Source organism: Heterodontus francisci, chromosome 8 (assembly GCF_036365525.1).
Source record: "Heterodontus francisci isolate sHetFra1 chromosome 8, sHetFra1.hap1, whole genome shotgun sequence".
NCBI lineage: Eukaryota > Metazoa > Chordata > Chondrichthyes > Heterodontiformes > Heterodontidae > Heterodontus > Heterodontus francisci.
Window position 1 is genome coordinate 9,732,432 of NC_090378.1, and position 26,838 is coordinate 9,759,269.

At 44.0% G+C, this 26,838-nt stretch overlaps 1 protein-coding gene across 1 annotated transcript in view; it reads left to right on the plus strand.

The window, feature by feature from the left end:
• The first annotated feature begins 13,741 nt into the window (after window positions 1-13,741).
• Window positions 13,742-26,838, plus strand: part of LOC137373168 (di-N-acetylchitobiase-like) — a 54,852-nt gene continuing 41,755 nt past the window's right edge. Inside the window, exons 1-2 of the mRNA XM_068038026.1 lie at window positions 13,742-13,891; window positions 15,975-16,110. Of these exons, the coding sequence (XP_067894127.1) occupies window positions 13,742-13,891; window positions 15,975-16,110 (286 nt within the window). The remainder of the gene's footprint in view (window positions 13,892-15,974; window positions 16,111-26,838) is intronic.

Here is a 26,838-nt window from a genome sequence, read left to right on the forward strand (position 1 = left end):
CGACCAGTAGAAGTACATGGCAACTACCAGGGGCTACGGGAAGTTGCAGTTGGGGGCGAGCGGTGGGAGCAGTGGGCTTCTTTTGTAAATGTTACTATTGGACAGTGGGTATGTGTCGAATGCCCAAAGGGAACCACCTTACAGGACCCACCAGGGGGCCCCAAATTTCCTATTTGGGAATGCGATGAAAAAGACTGTAAGAACCGATCGCTGTGTATGAAGCCACACAGTGATAGGGTTTATTGGCTCCAATGTGTTGGGGAAAATAAAAAAGGACAGTTCTTACTCCAGATCGTGAGTGTAAACGGGCTTAACCACCACGGTTAACCCCACATCCAAATTACTGACAAGTCGGGTTACAATCCAGCAGCTACAACTGACTGATCTCCCTTGCCCTGCCTTAACTGCAGGACCAGAAAATGGACTTGTGATAATAAAAACTAATAAAATTGTATATAATATACAGCATGAGTTGGTACCAATAATATTAAATATCTCAGATATCCAGCTACCTGGCTGGTGCCCTGAGAAGACCCGAGAGTTGTACAAGGTATTACTGCAACAATTGCTGAGACAAGAATTTGGTGATGAGGGAATAATAAAGGGAAAGAGACGTAAACATAGTTTAATGAATTACGTAGCCACAGTCTTTAGTACAGGAACTTCAATTGTCAATACCATAGATTTGGAAAGCGTGGACCAGAAGGTTAGAACTTTCAGTCAGCTAGTAAAGGATATTTTGAAAAAGGAACAAAAGGGACAGAGTGGTGTAGCTAAAGTAGGAAAGGATCTGACGAAAACAGTGACAGGACTGGTGTGAGCACTGGAAGGTCATGTTCACACTATTAATGATATAATAGAAAAGGTAAAGGAGGCCCATGACATTTCAAATAATGAAAGTGTTTGCAATACATATGGTTCGTGGATGTTAGAACAAACTCGAGAAAATTTGAGGCAAATTGATTTGGGACAGGTGCCAAGTTGGATCAATAACACCCAGTTGGAGTACTTAGCTAGTCAGACAAATGATAAAATTACCAGGTGCCAACTCAGAAAACTTGTTAACGTATGGAAAGGTCAGGAGTGTGTAAGTACAAGATCGATGAGTATTGGAGTAGTATTGGGAATACCTGTAATTCTGAGATAAGTTAGGGATGCAATTATACAAAGTAGAAAATATAGGGCTGATAAGGGGAAAAGATTACAGAAAATACTATGATATTTTACCCTATGTTGTGGAAATTGGAAAAGAGGTAGTTGGAGCAACATTGTCTAAGTGTAGTCTGGAAAACCAGGTGGTCATATGTCCTCATCCTATATATAAAACAGCAGAATCAAAATGTGGATTTAATGCCACTGTAAATTGCACCATGGAGACTAGGAAAGCATTGTCAGGGCTAACCCATGTAGCCTATTTCGGAAAGGGGAGATATTGCTTAACCACCACGGCGGAGGAGTACCAGTATGGACGTAACCAGACTTGTACATTCTGTTTCAACCCACAAATACCAACCAGAGTAGGGAAGATGGAGTTGGTAGACACACAGAAACGAAAGACAGAAACGATAACTGTGACAGAACGTATTAAGGAGGATTTGATAAATTACCTCCGGGAATATGAATATACTATTCAGCCATTGTCCACGCGCTTGTGTGAAGAGAGACAGCAGCTTGAAGCCATTGGTGTTGTGTACTACAATCTGGAACAACAGTCGAAGAAGCTGCAAGATGAGATTGACGAGATAAATGATTCTACCTGGTGGGAGGACTTATGGAACTGGTGGTCAAATGTGCAGATACACCCCTGGTTTAGAATTATCTCCCATGTCCTGATAGTGGTTTTGGGTATCACGATGATATATGTGACCTACTTAATTTGGAAACTTAAGAAATTAATTAGGTAATGTGAGAGGATGTATGAACGCAGGTTGGACAGCTATCTAAAAGGCAATCAGTGTTCGAACTTGCTCTATAAAAGATAGACAATTAGTTATGTAACACAAGGGTAATTGTCTAACCTATTCATATATACTGAAAATGAATAAATGAATGATCAACATCCTCTAAGAATGAAATTGCGACTGTATTATGTTCGCACAATTGATTGATTATGTAATAGTGATGTTTAAATTGTGCTTTCTTTAATATTACACTGCTTATGGTTTTGCTTTGAAAATGAAATTGTAATTGCACAAGTGTACAACCTAAGAGACATGAGAGTGTGATCCCTTGGACATAGCCCTGCAGGATCAAAGGAGGGACTGTAGTCCCAGCAAAAACACATAACAACTTAGTTAAAACAAATGGGCCAGTCACACAACAATAAATAATGTGTTAAAGCATAGGGAGGATGAGTAGAAAGGAGCCACAGCACACAGATGGCTGAGGAATTGAAAACAGTATAGATGAAACACTGATGATACCAGACCCTGTCTTTGCACATGGCAGATAAAGGGAGTGGTCATGGATACCAGATAAGATTTGATTCATAGTAGATAATGGGAATCTGTGAAGTTTTGAACAGGTTCTCACTGAGCCAAATAAGGAATTATCATTATGTCAGTATACACGACCCCTATGAGTAAGTAAGAGGGGTGGGTCTCGGAAACAAGATTTAACCCCTGACTGAAACTGAGGAAGGTACGAGAACCCCGGGGAAGAACACTCAAGAAGATACCCTGAGCCAGGAACTCAGAGAACAGAAGAGCAGCCGCAAGTCTGAGACTGATCACCTTGTGTCTTGATGGGTAGAATACTGTACAAGCAGTGAGAGCTTGTATTTGATGATTTAGTGTGTGATTAAAATATTGAAATACCTTTCACCATTCGAATTCCGCGGATTGTTTAAGAGTAAGTGCATATAAGGCACAACAATCACTTGACCATATTCTTAAATCTGTGTCCCCCAATCCTTGTACATTTGGCTAATTGGAGCAATTTTTCTTTGTCTACCTTATCCAAACCTATCATAATTTTGTACATCTCTCCTCAATCTCCTTTGATCCAGGAAGAACAACCCCAGCTTCTCCAACCTAACCTTGTAACTAAAATCCCTCATCCCTGGAATCATTCCGGTAAATCTCATCTGCACCCTCTCAAGGACTCTCACATCCTTCCTAAAGTGTGGTGACTAAAATTGCACACAATACTCTAGTAGTGGCCTAACCAGAGCTTTATCAAGGTTCAACATAACTTCCCTTTTGTACTTAATGCCTCTACTTATGAAGCCCAAGATCCCATATGCTTTGCTGACTACTGTCTCAATATGTCATGCCACCTTCAAAGAGCGAGGGCATTTAACACAGTAAAACATAAGAACTAGGAGCAGGAGTAGGCAATTCAGCCCCTCGAGCCTGCTCCGCCATTCAATACGATCATGGCTGATCTCATCTCGGCCTCAACTCCACTTTCCTGCCTGTTCTCCATAGCCCTTCAACCCAATACTAATTAAACGGTCCAAGATGCTTCAAAGGAGCATCAGAGAAATTTATAAATGGAAAGTTTACCAATGAGAGTGTGAAGAATTTGGCCAACAGGAAGTGCGGTTTTGAAGACAGGAGACTTTTAATAATAGAAGAGATCAGTGAAAAGTGTGAAATTTATAAAAAAAATATTGAAAGACAACATCACATCCTATTGTCCACCTTCCATTGACACATGACTTTAATGAGGTAGTTGCCACGGATTTAAAGGTGTGGGACTGTGACAGAAACCACACCTGCCAAATGGAAACATATTAATTTTGTCATATGGAACACTATTTGAACGCTTGCTGGACATTGAAAATAACTTGCTTAAAAAGACCACAGAGCAGTGGCTGAAAACATGGCTACACATTTGCATTCTGAGAGACAGTTGCACAGAGAGACAATGGAAGTGTTTCCTGATTCAAGTAGCCAGATGGATTTTGTCATTAGTGATGATCAGAAGACATTGAGAATCAGTGTTTGTGTAAGAGCCAGCACTGCAACCCCCCACCCCCCGCCCGCACTGAGTGTGTCTGCTAAGCTTTGAAGAATCAACAAACCTCACAGGCGATGCTGTCTCAAACAAAGAGCTAGTCACATGACTAACCTGCTGGCCAACCTGGGAATTGATTGAATTCTGTTCACAGTAATGTTTTGAGACAGACTGCTTTTGAAGACCAAAGAGAAGCAAGGTCTCTCTCTCTCTCTCTCTCACGCAAAGTTCCAGGGACCCACGGAAGTAACTTAAGTCTCAAGATAGAAGACCCCGGCAGCCTTCCGGTACCAGCGAAACAAGTTTGAACGTGTGCACTTTGCCCCAACGAGAACTGCCAGACTTAACTTCAATCGAAGACTTCACAGCCAACCGAAAACCAGTAACTAAATTCCATCTACTACTTCAAACCTTCCTCCCTTTGATTCTTTCCCCTCCTCTGTGTCTGTTTGTGCATGTGTTCATTGCATATGCATGTTCGCGTGGTTATGTTATGTATTCTTAGTCATTTTAACTGCGTTTGAGTTTTAAGGTAAGTAAACTTACACTTTTCTTGTTTAAATCTGAGAAAACCTGTCTGGTTGATTGCTTTACAATTGCAATTAGACGGCAGTGAGCAAGGACTCACTGAGGAGAAGCTAAAAACACTGGGCTGAATTTTACCATCCCCTCAACCCTGCGGGTCGCGGTGTGGCGGCCAGTAAAATTTTGCAGGGAGAGGCCCGCCTCGACCCGCGACACCGGGAAGGGCCCGCCAGAGATTACTGGTGGCAGGGGAACCTCAATGCAGCCCGACCGCTGCCTGGTCGCAGGACCTTCATCTGCATAATCAAATGAACCTCAATGAGATGCAAATAAACTTAACTGCAGGCGGCAGACATCCCACGCCGATTTTACCGACTCCGAACGCAGCTTGGGTGCCTTTGGAGGAGTTCCGTGGCGGGAACCTGGTGGGGAGGGGGGAAGAATCAAATTTTCAGGGCGGGAGGGGGTGGAGTAGCGGAGAAAACAATTTTGCACTGACTGTGAGGATGCTGGGAAGGGGTTGAAGGGCAAAGAGTGCAAAATTTGGGGTTCAAAGGGCAGAACTGTCAAGAATGGCTTTTGCGGGGTAGAGGGAAATAAATTTATTGTGTGATGATTGGGGGACTGGATGTGGTGCTTTTATGTGAAATGTACAGTTTATATTAAAAATTGGTCCTGGTCCCTTTAAAATTAAAATTTCTGCTGAGCTTAACCCAGCGCCTGCGAAGTGGCACCGGATGCCTTTTCCGGGGATGCGGTGGCTGCTCCCTCTACGTCATCAGTGGCGGTCGCTCCACTCCCACTATTTAAATGTGCCCCCACTCGAAATATCGTGGGGGCTCCTTGGTGACACCTCCGTGTTGGAAGGCCACCGAGTTGAAAGTGCGCCACCGAGGAGCACAGTGCGTGATTAAAATACAGCCCACTGTGCTTTAAAAGTTAAACCGTGTTACGGCCAAACAAGGAAAAGGCCTGGAGTGGAGCCCGAGACACCTTCCTCACCTGGTCATAACAGGGACAAAGACAAGAACATTTTCATTCCATATTTTATAGACTTAGCAACTAGATTTTGTCTTTCTACAATAATAAATAGCAAGGACAAAAGGGTGATTATGGACAAAATTCTGGAGAAATGGATAGGGACTGGACTTGGGGCACCAGCTAAATTTCGGACTGATAATGGAGGGGAATTTGCCAATGACGAGTTCAGAGACATGTATGAAAACATAAGCATTGCAGTTATGAATACTGCAGCTGAAATATTCCGGAGGAGTTCAATAAATGGAGGGGTGCAACAGTTGTGAGATGTGCAGGAAATCTACAGGCAAGTTTAAATATTAGTTAATGTTTAAAATGATGGTCAAGAAGCAAGGTCCATGGACTGGCAAAATGGGGTGAAAGAGTGGAGGGTATGAAAGTGCAGTGCAAGTTCTCCTAGTGGGTCTGGAAGTGCCTCTTGCAAAAGGAAGCGATCCTGTCCTGGAGAAAGAGCCTCTGATAATGTGTGAGGGAGATCTTCTAGCAGTAGTCCTGAAAGATATCAAAGTGCTAATCGAGGCCCTAGTTTAAGTAGATTCCACAATGAAACGAACACAGTCTCGGAATAGAACTAGAAGCAGAAGTCCTCATGACTGTGACCTTTTACTGGCTGACAATAAACTTGAGGATAAACTATTAAGAAAAGCAATACATAAGGAATTAGAACGAAGGAGAGAGTTTGGAGTTTATTCTGAGGTACCAGATAGGGGACAGACAGTCTTGTCACAAAGGTGGATTTGTACTGAAAAAGTCCTTCCCGATGGAACTTATAAGGCTAAAGCGAGGCTAGTTGTGAGGGGTTTTGAAGAGTGACTGTGCGATACCGATGTTAGAGTGGACTCTCCCACATATTCAAGGGAGTGTAAATCCATTGACATAAAAGATGCATTTCTGTAGGGTGATTCTTTTCAGAGAGAAGTGTTTCTGAAACCACCCAAAGAGGCAGCAGATGCAGAGGGAAACCGATGGAAACTGAACAAATGTGTCTATGGCCTTAATGATGCTTCCAGGGTGTGGTGTTTCTTAGTGAGATCTGTTTTGTTGAAAATTGGATGTGTTCAAATAAAAGCAGATCCTGCAATGTTTTATTGGTATCATAAAGTGAAACTTTCAGGCACCTTCATGATGCACGTTGATGATTTATTATGGTGAGGTACTGCGGATTTTGAGAAATATGTCATTGATATGATGAGGGCAGAATTTAAGATTGGGAGTCAGGCTTGTGGGGCCTTTAAATATATTGGTTTAGATATTACATAGACTGAGTCTGGAATAAGTTTAAATTAACAATCCTATTTAAAGTGTTACTCCCATCCCGGTTAATCATGTTCGGTCATCACAGAAAGATGATATATCTAAAGCAGAGACTGACCAATTGCAAAGCTTGATTGGTCAATTAAACTGGTTGGGCTCTCAGCCTAGGCCTGATGCTAGGTTTGATGTTCTGGAGTTAAGCACGATGATGAAACATCCGAAAGTTGAGAATATTTTAAAGGCAAAATAAAACGTTGAAAAACTAAATCTGGAGAAATGTGTATTGAAGTTCCCATCCTTAGGTGACCCAAACAACGTGGAGCTAATCATTTTTATTGATGCTTCACATACTAATCTTGCTGATGGGTATTCGAGTTCAGCTGGTTTCATAACATTTCTGTTGGGTGAAAATGGGAAATGTTGTCCTTTCACTTGGGAGGCTAAGAAAATAAAACAGATCATTAAATACACTTTAGCTGCAGAAACACTGGGTCTTGAGGAGGCACAGGATATGGGGTTCTATTTTTCAAATATTTTGGGTGAAATTCTGAACAAGGGATATACTGAAGATAGGATCCCCATCAAATGTAATGCAGATAATCATTCTTTGTGGGACAATGTACACTCCACAAAAAAGTGTGAGTGAGAAAAGACTACATGCTGACCTTGCTAGATTGTAACAAATGCTGGAGAAAAAGGCAATCTCCAAACTTAAATGAGAAGATGCAAGTCATCAGCTATCCAATTGTTTCACAAAAAGAAATGCTGGTACAAAGGAATTGTTAGGATTGCTAAAGGGCATCTCACAATGTAATACTTTATTTTGATTTATTTTGAAATATTCTTCGAGCATATTAATAATTTGCGCAATATATGGAATTTATTTTGAAATGTTGTTTGAGCATATTAATCCACATTGTATTATAAGAGAGAGAAGGGAATCTGTTGCTCTGTTAATTGTGCATCAATTGTTTGATTATATTCAGGTGGAGGTTGTTAACTGGAGTCTTACTTGAGCAGTTATAAGCAGACACTTACTGAGATTGATGGAGGGTTTTGAGTGAGGAGCTACATGTTTGTAATCCTTTTACTCTGTACAATAAATGTGAAACAGAGTAAAGATAGGCTCCAGCATTATCCTTCCATAACAAGCTTTCTGGAGTTTAATGCCACACAGTGTACCAATACCCTACTAATTGTTTTCCCAAAAACTGGAATAGGAATTAGAGGTGTCAGTTTTATTGCAGGTTGCAGCTTTCCCACAATCGGGCACATATGACACGTTTTACAAAACTGCACCACGTCCTTGTGAAGACCTGGCCAGTTAAAATGTTGACTTCCGGATCCTTACATGTCCTGCCAAAGGAATTTCATGGATTGCCTTGATATGTCCCAGCGATAATTGGGTGATACCACCATCTGGTGAACCACCATCCATTCTTCATCCGTGGGTCTGTGAGGAGGTCTCCACTTCCTCATCAGGATCCCATTTTTAATATAATAGCATTCTGGAACTCTCTCTGCTTCAGCTTCAGTTAGAGCCGATTGTTCCCCTTTACTTAACTCTGGATCGGCTTGCTGAGCATCGATCAGAGATTTGCTGAACATTTCCTTCAGATTATCCAAATCCCCCCAAAAATTTCAGATGGCCAAATATCTGTCTGTGGTGCTAACTTGACCTTCGACAATGGAACTTGCTTAGCCATTGCTCAGTTCGCTACACATGAAGGAAAAATCCTGGGACCTTTTCCTTCAACTGCTCTGTCTCCTTGACTTCACTTGGTCTTCCGTAACCTCTGGAGAAACTACTAGCTTCACTCCGGTCAAATCATATCCTCAGGAGTAGGTCAACTCCATCTACAGGTAAACTATGGACAACTCCTACAGTTACCATTCCAGACATTAGATCACACTCCAGGTGCACCCAATACAAAGATATGGGTATATACTCCCCGCCGATACTATTCACTAAAACATAGCATTCAATGTTCTACCTGGTGGAAAAGTCATGCCTTTTCCCAGCAAAAGAGTTTGGGTTGTGCTATTTCCTTAAGTACAAATACAGGTTTACCTGCCTCACTTGAGGGATAGGGAGTTATTTTTCCTTTTGACAAGAATTCCCTGTAGCTCTCAGGTATCTTTTTCACCTTCCCCTGCACTCACAGTGGTGTTTGTACTTGGCCTTACAGCTGCAATCAGAGCTACAGCCTGATGTGCCGTCCTCTCAGTCAGAGCCCCTTTCTCTGTATTGGCCTTGCATACCCCAATAAATCCCATGGGTTTACCCTGTAACTTCCAGCAATCTGCACGAAGGTGTCAGGACTTGCGGCAATGGAAACACTTTGGCTTTTGGACCTCACTTCCACCTTCAGCATCTTCCTTTCTGGCCTGAGGAGGAGATCCCAGGGTGGTCCCAGCTGTCCCTTTTCATCCCTGGCTATTTGCCTTCCTTTCACCCTCCCACCTTCTATCATTCTCGGTTTTGTTGGGGTGATGGAGAAAGGGTTTGGACTTGTAAACAAGCTCGTAATCATCAGCGATCTCAGCTGCCTGTCTGGATCTTGAAACCTTCTGGTTCTCTATGTGGGTTCTTGCTAACAGAGGAAGTAAATTTTTAAATTGTTCCAGGAGAATTATTTCCCTAAGGCTCTCATACATGGCCGCTCCCTTTAGCGCCTGCATCCAATAATCAAAGTTAATTTGCGTTACCCTCTCAAATTCTATATAAGTCTGTCCAGGCTGTTTCCGGAGGTTCCGAAATTTCTGCCTGTAAGCTGCAGGAACCGACTCATAAGCTGTGAGAATAGCCTTTTTTGACATATCATAATCTGCAGAAACCTCCCCAGAAAGTATAGCATGAACTTCATGAGCTCTGCCTGCCAACCTGCTTCGCATGAGCAGTGTCCAGTTTTCTTTCGGCCACCTCATCTGTTTCGCTATCTTTAGAACAGAAATGAAAAATGCCTCTAAGTCCCATTCCTGAAATTTCAAGAATGCTTATGCAAATTTAAATAGCTCCTCACTGGGTCCTGGTTTGCAGTCAGGTCTTTCCTCACCAGAATTTTCATTGGGGTCAAGGGAATCCTTATTTTTTTAGTTCCATCCTTTTTAATTGGAATACCCTTTGTCACCCCCATTCTCTCACCTGCCTCTTCTCTTTCCCTTTGCAATTCTAGTTCCAGCTTATGAAATTCTCTTTCTTTTTCCTCTCTCTGAAGTTCAAGTTTACTCATTTCTTTTTCCTGTTCAAGCTGCTTCATCTGCAACTGAATTTTAGCTAATTCAACTGAATTACCATCTGGATTGTCTTTTCTTTCTTCCAATTTCAAATGCTGTGCTATTACCTGAATTGTACCTGCTTTCTTAGCCCTTGGTTTTGGCTCTAACTCCAATTTTTCTGCCAATGCTATTATTCAAGCCTTGGTTAAGTTTTGCAAATCACTCAGGGAAAAATCCTCCCTTTCCAGAAACATCACAGCAACTGAGAAAGCCCATTTGCATTTCAGTACATATAGCAAAGTTCACCATAAAAAACTTAATCAGCCTTAACCTCAGCAAGTCCCAGCACTTGTATTTGACTGTGGATTTCGAATCCTGCAAAAGCAACCTGATAGACAGATAGAGGTGATCCAATTTGGTAGGAGGAATAGATGTGCAGAGTATTTCTTAAATGGTAAGAGATTAGAAAGTGTAGATGTACAAAGGGACCTAGCTGTCCTCGTCAATAAGTCACTGAAAGCTGACATGCTTGTGCAGCAAGCAATTAAGAATTCTAATGGTATGTTAGCCTTTTATCGCAAGAGGATTTGAGTGCAGGAGTAGTGAAATCTTGCTTCAATTGTGTAGAACCTTGGTTGGACCACACCTGGAGTACTATGTGCAGTTTTGGTCCCCTTACCTTAGGAAGGATATTATTGCCATAGAGGGAGTGCAAAAAAGGTTTACCAGATGTTTCCCAGGATAGCAGGACTGTCCCATGAAGAGAGATTGGGGAAACTGGACCTGTATTCTCTAGAGTTTTGAAGAATGAGAGGTAATCTCATTGAAATCGACAAAATACTTCAAGGGATAGAAAGGACAGATGCAGCTCAGATGTTTCCACTGGTAGGGGAGTCTAAAACCAGGGGAGAAAATTTCAAAATATGTGGGAAGCCACTTAGGACTGAGATGAGGAGACATTTCTTTCCTCAGAGGGTTGTGAATCTTTGAACTTCTCTCCCCGAGAGGAGGCTGAGATGGATCATCAACTCGTCACTTCTGCCTGAAGATTGTTGCAAATGCTTCAGCCTTATCTTTTGCACGGATGTGCAAAATTGAGGATGGGGATACTTGTGGAGCCACCTCCTCCAGTTAGTTGTTTAATTGTCCACCACCATTCACGGCTGGATGTGACAGGACTGCAGAGCTTAGATCTGATCTGCTGTTGATGGGATCGCTTAGCTCTGTCTATCACATGCTGCTTATGCAGTTTGGCACGCAAGTAGCCCTGCTTTGTAGCTTCACCAGGTTGACACCTCATTTTGAGGTACGCCTGGTGCTGCTCCTGGCATGCCCTCTTGCACTGTTCATTTAACCAGGGTTGGTCTCCCTGCTTGTTGGTAATGGTAGAGTGGGGGATATGTCTGGCCATGAGGTTACAGATTGTAGTTGACTACAATTCTGCTGCTGCTGATGGCCCACAGCGTCTCATGGATGCCCAGTTTTGAGTTGCTAAATATGTTCGAAATCTATCCCATTTAGCATGGTGGTAGTGCCACACGACACTATGGAGGGTATCCTCAATGTGAGGGCGGGACCTCGTCTCCACAAGGACTGTGCGGTGGTCACTCCTACCATTACTGTCATGGGCAGATGCATCTGTGGCAGGCAGATTGGTGAGGACGAGGTCAAGTATATATTTCTCTCTTGTTGGTTCCCTCACCACCTACCACATACCCAGTCCAGCAGCTATGTCCTTTAGGACTCGGTCAGCTCGGTCAGTCGTGGTGCCACCGAGCCACTCTTGGTGATGGACATTGAAGTCCCCCACCAGTGTACATTCTGGGCCCTTGCCACCTGCAGTGCTTCCTCCAAGTGATGTTCAACATGGAGGAGTACTGATTCATCAGCTGAGGGAGGGCAGTAGGTGGTAATCAGCAGGAGATTTCCTTGCCCATGTTTGACCTGATGCCATGAGACTTCATGGTGTCCGGAGTCAATGTTGAGGGCAACTCCCTCCCGACTGTATACGACTGTGATGCCACCTCTGGTGGGTGTGTCCTGCCAGTGGGACAGGACATACCTGGGGATGGTGATGTAGGATAAACCAGAAAGTGCTGGAAATACTCAGCAGGTCTGGCAGCATCTGTGGAGAGAGAAACAGAGTTAACATTTCACATTGATGACCTCTCATCAGAGTTCATCGTCCTGAAGCATTAACTCTGTTTCTCTCTCCACAGATGCTGCCAGACCTGCTGAGTATTTCCGGCACTTTCTGTTTTTATTTCAGATTTCCAGCATTGACTGTATTTTGTTTTTAGTATGGTAATGGAGGAGACTGGAACACTGGCTGAAAGGTATGATTCAGTGAGTATGACTAGAATCTTGCTTGACTGGTCTGTGGAACAGCTCTCTCAACTTTGGCAGAAGTCCTCATATGCTGGTAAGGTGGACTTTGTAGAGTAACTGACTGGGGCGTTCCTTTGTCATTCCCAGTGCCCAGGTTGATGCTGGGCAGTCCATCCAGTTTAATTGTTTGTCAACTTTTTTGTAGTAGTTTGCTCGGCATTTCAGAGGGCAGTTAAGAGTCAACCACATTGCTGTGGTTGTGGAGTCACATGTCGGCCAGACCAGGAAAGGACAGCAGATTTCCTTTCCTAAAGGACATTCATGAACGAGATGGGTTTTTAACAACAATTCAGTAGTTTCATGGTCGCTATAACTGAGACCAGCTTCATTTAATTGAATTTAATTCCACCAGACCAGATTTGAACTTGTATCTCCGGAGCATGAGTCCAGGCCTCTGGATTTCTAGCCCAGTAATATTACCACCATGCTACTGAATGTTGGCAAAGTCAGAGAGGAAGAGGGGAGAGAGGGTTAGGATGAATGTTGTGCAAGACACTGAGGAAGGATGGAAAAAGTTTTGAAGATAAAAATTGCACAAATCATGAAGGAAGAGGGCAGAAGATTTAAGGATGAATGTTGAAAGAGGGCTGTGAGTTTTGGGGATGAATGTTGCCCAAGACAGGGAGGGATGGGGGTGGAGGGGGAAAGATGTTTAAGGATGAATGGTGACAAAGATAGCAAGTAAATGGGGAGAGATTGCAATAGGTTAGTGTTGCTCCAGAGATGGACGATGTGGGGGGCACAAGGAATCAGAGTTTCAGGGATGAATGCGAGCGAAGATCAGAGGAACGGGAGCAGAGAGGGTCATGGTGTTGCTCCAGAGATGCTGGAAGCAGTGGTAGCAGTGGTGGGGTGGAATATCAGAGGTTCAGAGATGAATATTAGCAAGGACGAGGAGGATGGAGGCAAACCTTTGGACAATGGAAATGGACCAAGAGGGGGAACGTGGTGGAGAGGCACAGGGATGAATGTTGCCCAAGTTCAGAGGAAAGGGGGAATATCGATAGAGGTTTGGGGATTAATGTTGCCCAGGTTCAGGAGGAAGGTGGGGAGTCAGATTCAGGGGTGAATGTTGAACACGACAGCGATATAAAGGGAGAAATGTTCACGGATGAATGAGTTGGAAAAGGGGAAAGGTTCAGGGATGAATGTTGCACAAGACAGGAAGAGAGGGGGAGAAGAGAACTTCCCAACAAAGTTGCATTTGACAGGATGAAGCTTGCGTCAACATTCCACTATTATCACACAAAGTGAGATAGAGATAGAGATCCAGGAGGTTTCATCATCAGTCACATGCAGCTCAATATAAATAAACCATCTCACTGTGTCTGACGGATTTTCATCTCCGGCGGAGAGGATGCGCTGGAGTTTGGTATTGGTGCGGGCACTGGCGGTGCTGGCGCTGTGGATCGGCGGAGACTCCGGGGTCTTTTCCCAGGATCCGTGTCCATGTTTCCCACGGGATCTGTGTCGACCCGTACCCGCGGACCATCAGTACCAAGTTGAGGTGAGTGTCTCAGATCATTAAATTCCCTCGGGAAAAGAGTTAGTTTACTTGAAGTTGTCTTTTGAAGTGTGTTGAGCAGTAACTCTTGGAATGGAGCATTGGGATGTGAGCTCCTGCCTTTCCTCATGTGGTTCAGCTCCTCTCACCCTCACTGATGTGGAAGGTCAGAGATTGTCCTCTTTAGGATGTTCCTTTTACACCAGGGGCCGGGACTCCACCCCCCGGGGCTGGGCTGGACTGGACTGGGGGGCTCGGGCTGGGCTGGACTGGGGGGATCGGGCTGGGCTGGACTGGACTGGGGGGCTCGGGCTGGACTGGGGGGCTCGGGCTGGACTGGGGGGATCGGGCTGGACTGGACTGGGGGGCTCGGGCTGGACTGGACTGGACTGGGGGGCTCAGGCTGGACTCGGGGGCTCGGGCTGGACTGGACTGGGGGGATCGGGCTGGACTGGACTGGGGGGCTCGGGCTGGACTGGGGGGATCGGGCTGGACTGGACTGGACTGGGGGGCTCGGGCTGGACTCGGGGGCTCGGGCTGGACTGGACTGGGGGGATCGGGCTGGACTGGACTGGGGGGCTCGGGCTGGACTGGGGGGATCGGGCTGGACTGGACTGGGGGGCTCGGGCTGGACTCGGGGGCTCGGGCTGGACTGGGGGACTCGGCTGGGCTGGACTGGGGGGCTCGGGCTGGACTCGGGGGCTCGGGCTGGGCTGGACTGGGGGAACTCGGGCTGGGCTGGACTGGGGGGCTCGGGCTGGACTGGAGTGGGGGGCTCGGGCTGGGCTGGACTGGACTGGGGGGCTCGGGCTGGGCTGGACTGGGGGGCTCGGGCTGGACTGGCCTGGGGGGCTCGGGCTGGGCTGGACTGGACTGGGGGGCTCGGGCTGGACTGGGGGGCTCGGGCTGGACTGGACTGGGGGGCTCGGGCTGGACTGGACTGGGGGGCTCGGGCTGGGCTGGACTGGGGGGCTCGGGCTGGGCTGGACTGGGGGGCTCGGGCTGGACTGGACTGGGGGGCTCGGGCTGGGCTGGACTGGGGGGCTCGGGCTGGGCTGGACTGGGGGGCTCGGGCTGGGCTGGACTGGGGGGCTCGGGCTGGACTGGACTGGGGGGCTCGGGCTGGGCTGGACTGGGGGGCTCGGGCTGGGCTGGACTGGGGGGCTCGGGCTGGGCTGGACTGGACTGGGGGGCTCGGACTGGACTGGACTGGGGGGCTCGGGCTGGGCTGGACTGGACTGGGGGGCTCGGGCTGGACTGGACTGGGGGGACTTGGTCTGGAGTGTGTTGATGTGGGGTAGAGAGTTCTCCAGTCAGGCTCCAGCCTGGGCTCCGGGGGAGATACAGACTGGAGAGGGGTCGTTAACACAGTCCCGAGTATCAGGAACAGGCTGAGGCTGTGAGTCGGGGTCAGTGACAGGTGAAGCTGGTGCAGCGGCGCAAGGGGCAGCTCAGATTATTGTTGAAATGCAAAGAGAATCCTGTTATATATAATACATATGTTCAAGTGTTAATCTTGGTATAGTTACAGCCTGTGTAAAATAGGACCAGCCGTAGTATTGGGCAGTGCAAAGATATTTTAACAAGTACAGCATCAATAAAATGTTTTTTTAATGTTTCTCCAACGTGCAGAGTCTTAAATGATGTGTGATCTAACTCTTACAGCCTCATACCATGGTTCAGGTTTGCAGATTTCACACAATATTGATCCCCAAAACACCAGTTAAAAATCCTGGAATCACATGGAATAAAATTGTGATTTGACCTCGGTCATTGTAAAATTGGGACCCTGGTCATGATTAAACTGAATACAATTTAGCAGATCTTTGAACAAATGTTTGTGTTAAATGTCTCTGTAACTGCTGTGTAGTTGATGAGGTTAGTATTTATTTCAGAGTAATGTTACTAAGTGGGCAGTGTGGCAGGAACAGGAGCTCCATCAATATAACCTGCAGACTAGATGTGTTCATTATCCCTTCCTTATCCTGTACCCTGGGGACAATTATATTGATCAGGAAAATCTATATTTTTAATGTCAGTTTTATATCCTTCATTACTGCAGCTGACAGCTTTATTTTTGTTACAGGTCATGGTGTTTTATCTTGCAGGAACAGATTGGAAACATTATGACTGGTCTAAGGTCACGACTGTAACCATGGAATCTGTTGACAGTGATCTTGTTTGTCATGCTCATGCACACAAAGCTCGAGTTGTCATGAAAGGTAACTAATTTTATCACAGAAAAGTGAAAATGTCCTTCTGTCTTCTAAGGCAAGCTGTGTTATTGAGAACCACGTAATGGAACATGCAGTGTACAGGTTTGAGGCTCGAGCATAATCGCTGGAATGGACTGATTGGGCCGAATGGCCTGTTTGTGTGCTGTATATTTTGTCATTCTATGATATTGCTGTTCTTGACGTTACAGTGCGGAAATACCTGGACAGCTCCGATACAACCATTAATTATTCTGCTAATGATTCTATATTCCATTTATAATATATTAAAAATCTTACATCAACACCCGCCTCCTACCTTCATAGAATGACAGAATGGTTACAGCACAGAAGGACGCCATTCAGCCTGTCCTTTTCGTGCTAGCTCTCTGCAAGAGTAACTCACCTAGTCCCCTTCCTCCGCCTTTTCCCTATAGATCTGCAAATTCTTTCTCTTCAGATAATCATCCAATTTTCTTTTGAGCTCCTCTATTGAATCTGTCCCCACCACACACTCAGGCAGTGCATTCCAGATCCTAACAAATCGTTGTGTGAAAAAGATTTTCCTGATGTCACTGTTGCTTCTTTTGCCAATTCCCTTAAATTGGTGTCCTCTGGTTCTCAATCCTTCTGCCAATGGGAATAGTTTCTTTCCAGCTACTCTGACCAGAACCCTCATGGTTTTGATCATCTCAATCAAAACTCCTCTTAATCTTCCCCAAGGAGAACAGTCCCAGCTACTCCAACATATCCATGTAACGATGTTCCTCATTCCTGGAACCATTTTTGTGAATCATTTCTCCACCCTCTCTGAAGCCTCCACAACCTTCCTAAAATGCAGTGCCCAGGGCTGGATGCAATATTCCAGTTGAGGCTGAGCCAGTGTTTTGTACAGGTTTATCCCAGCTTCTTTGTTCGTATACTCCATGCCTCTATTTGTAAAGCCCAGGATCCCATACGCTTTATTAATGCTTTCTCAGCCTGCCCTGCCACCTTCAATGATTTGTGCATGGATACTTCCAGGTGCCTCTGCTCCTGCACCCACTTTAGAATTGTACCCTTTTTTATGGCCTCTCCTCATTCTTCCTACCAAAATGAATCACTTCACACTTCTCTGTATTAAATTTCATCTGCGACTTATCTTCCCATTCCACCAACCTGTCTATGTCCTCTTGAAGTTGTTGTGCGACAAATCAACCACCACATGAGGAGACTCGGGCACAGGTTCAATTGATTTATTCAAGTGTACGCAGGGAGAAACACCACCTTGGATATTCCGAGGTAATGCTCAAACTTTACATTCTGGAGGACAAACTTATATACCGTTCTTATCATACAATGTGTTCAAACAACAGATGATCGATATGATTGATCACAAAACAATTGTGATTGATTACACATTCCAATGAACACACATCCTCAGCCTTATCAGTACACATACCAAATGGCTCCAAGCTGAGCTTATTATCCCTTTGTTTCCCATTTCACCAACATTCCACGGAAACAGTGGCCTCAAGGTCTCGGCTCCAACCTTCACTCCCTAATCCTTTACCCGAGCAGCATGTTTGTTTCTTTTCTCAATCTGACTGTTATATTCTGCTGAGAGGCTTTCCTAAGGCTTAGCTTGTTTCTACTTAACCCCTTCAAAGTTTATCATTATCTTCCTTACAGTTCAAAATGCCAATATGCCAATTTTGAAATTGTGTCCCACATACCCAAGTCTAGGTCATTAATATATATCAAGAAAAGCAGGGATTCTACACTGTCCCCTAGGGAACCCCACTATATACTTTCCTCCAGTCCAAAAACAACCCTTCACAATTACTCTCTGTTTCCTCTCATTCAGCCAATTTCATATCTATGCTGCTACTGTCCTGTTTATTCCATGGGCTCTAACTTTTCTGAGAAGCCTGTTATGTGGCACATTATCAAATGTGTTACAGACAGGTGGGAAATGGGGTGGCTGGCTTCCATTTTTGGCCGTAGATAGTGCTTTCGTTAAACTAGTGTTTCAGCCCCTGAGAGTTTTAAGAGTCAAATCAACAGACCAAGTACAGGTTTTCTCGTAGGTTTTTTTAAAAGGAAAGATAACTATGCATTTTTACACAATAAGAGAATTGTTTGCAATCTTCACCCATGCACACATTCACACACATACATACAGGGATAGATGGATAGAAAGAAGAGGGTAAGATGTAATTAACGTCTCAAGCCATGCAAGAATTTTATGGTTTGCAGAAACTTATTGAATTATCTTGGAAGGAAAGTCTTTTCAAATGTGGAGGCCTGGATGTTTGTAGTCTTGAACTTGCTGAGGTGTTGCAAACTTCTTGCTTGCTTCTGCAGGTGGGGGATTCAAAGTCACTTTGGCAATTTCTCTCTGCCTCGGTTGTTCAAAGATGTTTTAAAGAGGTTTTTTGGAGGCAAGGCTCCTTTGCTGAACTGGTTGCCCTCAGAGCTTCTCTGGCTGGAAAATATGGCCTTCTGCAGTCTCTGGTTGATCTCTGCCTCTCTCTACAGGTTAAGGTAAAAACTCATCACACTTGAGTTTCTGTTAGGTGATAAAATGGCCCCTCTCCCCTGCTGTCACCATACAATGGTCCAGGATTTGGAAATCATGCTATCTAATGTCTTCTGGATGGGATCCATTCTGCTGTGATGGAGCTACTTCACATTATTTTGGCTTTTGAATCCACAGTCTCTCTGTCAGCCAGGGTCTATGATAATTCAATTTTTGAAGATAGGAGCCGCATTGAATTGCCTGTTTTCCATTTTAATATTTCCCCGGGGCTGGACCAGACATCATGATGGGTTTTGGTCTTCAACAGCCCAAATATACTTTCCAGTACAGGAGTGGTGTCACCTGACACCGACTCCATCTTGTCTGTAGCAATGTGTCCATATTTTGGAGTTTAACTCACCAGTTCATTTTTTCTAGTCCTTAATTGCTCCAATTCACTTCATTTTTCATCCTTGCTTCTTTTGTGAGCATAACACCTCCCTGCAAAAGGAAAAAATGAAATTCTTTTTTGTTTCATTTTTTGTTTCTTGTTTTCAGAAAGAAAGGAAGCAAGTTAGACATAAGATAACACACATCTGTACACATTCATCCCTTGCACTCTTCAGGCTTCCAGTCATGATTTCTTTACAGGTTTCTGGCAATATAGTGATTTTAAATTTGGGATAGCACATCGGCAATAAGACTTTTTTCCTGCTTTATGAACAATTTTTATGTTTAACGGCTGAAGGAGTAAGCTCCATCAAAACAATCTGGCCTTTTTATCTTTAAATTTTTCCTGAGATGTTCGGCGGTTGTGGTCAGTATGGCTTCATTATCTGAGGAGTTGCAAATGGTGCTGAACATTGTGCAATTATCAGCAAACATCCTCACTTCTGACTGGAGGGAAGGTCATTGATGCAGCAGCTGAAGATGGTTGGGCCTAGGACACTATCCTGACAAACCCCTGCACTGGTGTCCTGGGACAGAGATGATTGACCTCCAACAAACACCACCATCTTCCTTTGTGCTAGGTATGACTTCAACCAGCGGAAAGCTTTCCCCCTCATTCCCATTGACTCCCGTTTTGCTAGGGCTCCTTGATGCCACACTCGGTCAAATGCTGCCTTGATGTCAAGTGCAATCACTTTCACCTCAGCTCTGGAGTTCAGCTCTTTCGTCCATGTTTGGATTCAAAGTAGTTAAAGTTCTCCTGGTGTTTTTGTACCAAAACCAGATGGTTTCCAGAGTTTAGAATAATGAGAGGGATCTCATAGAAACCTATAAAATTCTAACAGGGCTAGACAGGCTAGATGCAGAGAGGATGTTCCTGATGACTGGGGAGTCCAGAACCAGGGGTCACAGTCTCAGGATACGGAGTATGCCATGGAGAACCGAAATGAGGAGAAATTTCTTCACTCAGAGGGTGGTGAACCTGTGAAATTCTTGACCGCAGAAGGCAATGGAGGCCAAGTCATTAAATATATTCAAGAAGGAGATAAATACATTTCTTAATGCCAAAGGGATCAAGGGATATGGGGAGAAAGTGGGAATAGGGTACTGAATTAGACGATCAGCCATGATCTTTTTTGAATGGTGGAGCAGGCCCAAAAGGCCGAATGGCCTACTCCTGCTCCTATTTTCTATGTTTCTCTGTAACTAAGATGGACTGCTATCTGATTGTAAGGTTTGAGGATTGCATCGATAGGGTGGGAAACCCGACCTTTGTTAACAGTATTGATTTGCTTACGGGATCCCGGCAAGTCCTCTTGTCTGACCAAGCAAAGGAAATATCTGCTTTTGTGACACCAGATGGTCTCTTCCAGTGTAAAGTCATGACATCTGGTATGAAAAATACATCGGCCATATTTCAAAGATTGACCAATCAAGTGATTGCTGAGTTGAGTAATTGTGTTGTGTACATCGATGACCTTTTGATTAAGTGATCATATCCGATGTTTAAGGGCTCTGTTTGACAGGCTGGCCAAAGCCAACCTTGTCATAAACCCGGCAAAGTGCAAGTTTGTTAAGGCCAAGGTTTTATGTTGGACATATTGTGAGTCAAAGTCAAGTGTTTCCACAAGAGGCCAAGGTTCAGGCGATAATCGATTTTCCTGTACCCAAGACAAAGGAAGAAGTGTTACAGTTTCTGGGTATGTGTGGATTCTACAGTAAATTTGTCCCTAATTTCAGCAGAGTAGTCAGCCTATTAACTAATCTGTTCAAGAAGAATGTGAAGTTTGAAGATTAGAGTCATGCCAAACAGCATCTGTGAAGTTAAAGGATATTTTAATAAAAGAACCAGTTCTTGCAGCCCCAGACTTTAACAAAACATTCAAAGTAGCCATTGATGACAGTGATGTAGGGGTAGTGTTACGAACGAGGTGAGAGAAGTGCAGTGTTTATTCTACTTCCCCTTCTCCACGGGTCACAGCATATATTTAATTTTTTTCCCAATTACCAATACGGTCAATTGTAGATTCCATTTTTATCCCAGAATAAAAGACCAACCAGGTTTCTTTAATAAACAACAAATTATCAGTTTATTATAAAACATGTCCAAACCAGTAATAAGAGAAAGCATAAACACACAGATCAAAATATAAAAGTTCCCTTTTTACCTTAGCCCCTCACACTGACACACACCTACACTGGTTAACCGGAATAATAAAAAGACTTTTGTTTTTGTAGCTCTATTACAAACAAAAAAAACTTGGGCTGAATACTTACTCATTCTTGAAGAAACAGCAAATGAGATACGTTGTGTTCCAAAACTAGCACACAGTCTGGCCTCCGAATACATATGGACAGGTCACTGGGATCTTTTCGAGCAGTTATTTTCAAGCGGCGTTGAGAAATAAATGAACTGGCTTTTCTTCAAAGACAGAAGACGAGATGAGTTGACACAATGGACTTTTCAGGGTCTTTTAGAGAGGTGCTGCAAAGCTGAACTGGGTTGTGGTCTTCTCTTCCTTGGGAATTCTCTTCTCTCCTTGGAAGTTCGCTCCCTTTTTATACAGTTCAACCCCAACTCAAAACAATTCAAAAACAAAACCGACAACAGGAGGTCAATCTTTTGGCCTCCATCAATGTTGACCTGTCACTTCTTTGTAAACAACTTCTCCAGGTGTCCAAAATGCTCTGTTGTTTATTGAGCTGGAAGTCAGTGGTTTCCAGAAAGGCTTGTTTTCCTCACAAGACCTCGCAGTGCCCCTTTTAAAAACATTTCCAGGTACTAATATTCAGAGTCAAGTCGTCTTCTTACCTTCTTGGGCAGTCACTCAGGAATGAGGAAGACCTTTTTCCACTCCAGGGTTGTGGGTCCTTAGGTGACTGAATAGTCTAATTTTGGATCCGGACACACTGCCACAGGTGGGGCAGGTGGTGTTTGGTGAGCTGAGTGAATGGGATGCTTGAATTTCCAAATAATCCTTCCGCTGTTTGCACTTGGTCGCTGCCTGAGCAAGTCGACGTTTGAATTGATTGGCACCTTCACGGATGTTTCTTCTCCATTTTGGGCAGTCTTGGGCAAGAGATTCCCACGAATGAGTGGAGATGTCACATTTTTTCAGGTAAGCAGAAGAAAGTGAAGACTCAATCCAGGAGCTGTTTCTGTTACTGAAAGTACAAAGTAACCAGACCCGGCCATACAGTGCACAGGTTGTCACTGAAGGATTCAGATAAAGGGAAGACTGGTATATTCACACCATCAAGAATGTCATGAGCACAGCGGAGGAGGTAATAGAATGATAGAATCATTTATTGGACAGAAGGAGGCCATTCAGCCCATTGAGTCCATGCCGGCTTTCCATGGACCTATCCAGTCAGTTCCACTACCCTAGTCGATACCCATAGCCCTGCAAGTTTATTTCCTTCAAGTGCCCATTTAAATTCCTTTTGAAGTCATTTATTATCTCCGCTTCCACCAGCCTTGTGGGCAGCAAGTTCCAGATCATTATCACCTGCTGCATAAAAATGTTCTTCCTCATATTCCCCCTGTATCTCTTGCCTAAATCCTTCAATCTGTGTCCCCTAGTCCTTGTACCATTAATTAATGGGAACAGTTTCTCCTTGTCTAATCTTGTACACTTCCATTAAATCTCCCCTCCATCTCCTTTGATCTAAGGATGACAACCACAGTTTTTCCAACCTAATCCTGAAACTAAAATCCTACATCCCTGGAATCATTCTGGTAAATCTCCTCTGCACCCTCTCAAGGACCCTCACATCCTTCCTGAAGAACGGTGACCAGAAATGGATGCAATTTTCCAGTTGGGGCCTAACCAGAGTTTTATAAAAGTTCAACATAACCTCCCTGCTTTTGTACTCAATGCCTCTATTTATGAAGTTCAAGATACCATATGCTTTACTAACCACTCTCTCAATATGTCCTGCCAGCTTCAAAGATCTATGAACATGCATTCCCAGGCCCCTCTGTTCCTGCACAGTCTTTAGAACTGTGCCATTAAGTACACATTTCCTCTCCCTACTCCTTCTGCCAAAATGCATCACCTAACACTTGTCAGTATTGTTATGACTGAGGCGGGAGTAATGCACTGTCAATTCAGTCCCCTTACTCCACAGGTCACAGCACATTATTAAAGTTTCCCACCGATCAGAAATTAGCCAAACTAAACACTTTATTAACCCCTAGAATAAAACACACAAAACCAGGTATCTTTAAACAACAACAAATTAGCTATTTATTAATCAACTAAATCTTAAACAATATTGAGATAAATCTATGTCTAAAAAGCCTTTATAACTTCTTTTTCCTTCTCATCCTCATGCACACACACATAGATTCAAAAACCAACAGTTAATGGGTCTAAAATTATGTTTTTAAATTAGAACTGTTTCTTAGAAATAATAAAACTGGGTTGTAAGTCCTGGTTGGTTATTTTCCTGGATCAATGAGGTGTCCCAGAGTCGAATAGTCAGATGCCGCTCAAAGTCTTCAGGCGAGTTAATGAACAGTCTGGAGTGGATAGGCGTTCAAGGCACTTCAGCTGCAGTAGGCATCACACAGATCTTTCAACAATGAGTATAACAACAGTCCTATTCAGATTTTGAAATAGCAGTCTATCGGTCAAAGCTTTACAGTGTCTTAAAGGCACACAGACCGCCCCCTTAGTTTAAACAACAGAAAACACCTCCATGACAGTACTGAATTCCATCTGCCACCTCTCTGTGTATTCTGCTAACCTACGTCTTGTTGCAGGTGCTTCATATCATCCACACTGCTTGCCACACCTCCAAGTTTTGTGTCATTGACAAATTTTGAGATTCTACTCTGTATTCTAAGATCCAATGCATTTACATATAGCAAAAAATGAAGTGGTCCCAGTACTGACCCTTGGGGAACACCATTGTCCACCATCCTCCAGTCTGAAAAATAACCATTTACTATGCTCGCTGTTTTCTGTCCTTAAGCCAATTTTTTATCCATGCTGACACTGATCCTCCTATTCCATGAGCCAGAAGGGTCTGGAAGTGGTCACCTTGTGACCACCTTGTGGTGACCACTGCACTCGTGGAGTTCAGATTGAGGGTAAACTACTGTCGGAAGAAGAACCGCAGCTAAATCCTTGAAAAAAAGGCTGAAAATCTACCTGAAGAACTGCAGAGTTGTGAAGAACGGTGTGACTGCTTCACCTTACTCTCTATCTCTTTTGACATCCAGGGAGCTCTGAATCTGTTTGCCCTATCTTTCCGCCTCATGGGAATGTACTTTCACCATTCCTGAACTATCTCTTTAAAAGCAGCTCATGTAATATTACTTGTCCCTTGGTGTGTGATCTGTTGTTAAGACTCACAGGATTACAAGTATATACAAAATAAACATGGGTTTTATTATAACTGATCTGGAACATATATATGGAAAGAGTAACTGAATGAGCACGTATTAACACATCTTACTATGTCAGGCTCCACCCACAACCCCCTAGTCATGTGTGATGTGACATCACTTCCAATGATGCTCTTCACTTGCATTCCTTAAGGTAGTCCCTTCTTAAGGTCATCCCACAACATCCCACTTTGCTCCAGAGATAAAAGCATATGTACAATAAATAATGATGTTGTGGTCCAGACTAACTAGACATGATTGAACAAGATGTTATTTACAGATAAGCAAATTTAACCCGCTCTAAAACATAGAGGAAGTTTGCTGATTCATCCAGATCTGCTTTTTGTCAGTCTCTTCCCAGTGGTGAGCTTGTCTTGATGACTCACTTGAAATTCTGGTGACCCAGAACTCTGGTTCGTATTGTTCTCTTCAGTGCTTGTTGTCTCCGTGCTTTCATCTCCAAATTTTGTTTTTGAATGCATCTGCATTATCTCAGGGTTGTCACATGTAGTGCTGTCATGCATCTCTCTGAGCTGACTTCGGTTTCTCCTGGGTGTCTGGACCCTGTATGACCTGGGTTGGTGACATATCCTAGCAACCTCTGCAGAATACCAGGATATGTCGTGGTATACATTGGTACAAACGACATAGGTAAAAAAAAAGGATGAGATCCTGAAAGCAGAATATAGGGAGCCAGGAAGTAAGTTGAAAAGTAGGACCTCAAAGGTAGCGATCTCAGGATTACTACCAGTGCCACGTGCTAGTCAGAATAGAAATAGCAGGATATATCGGATGAATACGTGGCTGAAGAGATGGTGTGAGGGGGAGAGTTTTAGATTCCTGGGGCATTGGGACCAGTTCTGGGGGAGGTGGGACCAGTACAAACTGGATGGGTTACACCTGGGCAGGACCGGGACTGATGTCCTAGGGGGAGTATTTGCTGGAGTGGTTGGGGAGGGTTTAAACTAAAATGGCAGGGGGATGGGAACCATTGCAAGGAGTCAGAGGAGGGGGGATCAAAGACAAGAATAAAAGACAATAAGGGGAATAAGAAAAGTGATAGGCAGAGAAATCAAGGGCCAGAATCAAACAGGGCCACAGTGAAAAATAGTGGGAAGGGGACAAGTAATGTTAAAAAGACAAGCCTTACGGCTTTGTGCCTAAACGCGTGGAGCATTCGCAATAAAGTGGATGAATTAATCGTGCAAATAGTTGGAAACGGGTATGATATAGTCCGGATTACGGAGACATGGCTGCAAGGTGACCAGGGATGTGAAATGAACATCCAGGGATATTCAGTATTCAGGAAGGACAGACAAAAAGCAAAAGGTGGTGGAGTTGCATTGCTGGTTAAAGAGGAAATTAGCACAATAGTGAGGAAAGATATTAGCTCTGATGATGTGGAATCTGTATGGGTAGAGCTGAGAAACACTAAGGGGCAAAAAACATGAGTGGGATTTGTATATAGACCCCCAAACTGTAGTGGTGATGTTGGGAATGGCATTAAACAGGAAATTAGAGATGCATGCGATAAAGGAACATCTGTAATTATGGGTGACTTTAACCTGCATATAAATTGCACAAATCAAACTAGTTAAAATACCGTAGAGGAGGAATTCTTGGAGTGTATACGGGATGGTTTTCTGGAACAATACGTTGAGGAACCAACTAAAGAACAGGCCATTCGAGACTGGGTGTTGTGTAATGAGAGAGGAATAATTGAAAATCTAGTGGTGCGAGACCCCTTGGGGACGAGCGAACTTAATATGATAGAATTCTTTATCAATATGGAGAGTGACGTAGTTGATTCTGAGACAAGAGTCCTGAATCTTAGTAAAGGAAACTACGAAGGCATGAGGCGCGAGTTGGCCATGACGGATTGGGAAACGTTACTTAAAGGGATGACGATGGATAGACAATGACAAACATTTAAAGAACGCATGGATGAACTGCAACAATTGTTAATCCCTGTCTGACGCAAAAGTAAATCAGGAAAGGTAGCCAAACCATGGCTTACAAGGGAAATTAGAGATAGCATTAGATCCAAGGAAGAGGCATATAAATTTGTCAGGAAAAACAACAGACCTGAGGATTGGGAGCAGTTTAGAATTCAGCAAAGGAGGACCAAGGGAGTGATTAAGAATGGGAAAATAGAGTACAAGAGTAAGCTTGCGGGCAACATAAAAACTGACTGTAAAAGTTTCTGTAGGTATGTGAAGAGAAAAAGATTGGTGAAGACAAATGTAGGTCCTGTACAGTCAGAAACAGGGGAATTTATTATGGGGAATAAAGAAATGGCTGACCAACTAAATGCATACTTTGGTTCTGTCTCCACAAAGGAGGACACAAATATCACACCAGAAATGTTGCGGAACACAGGGCTTAGTGAGAG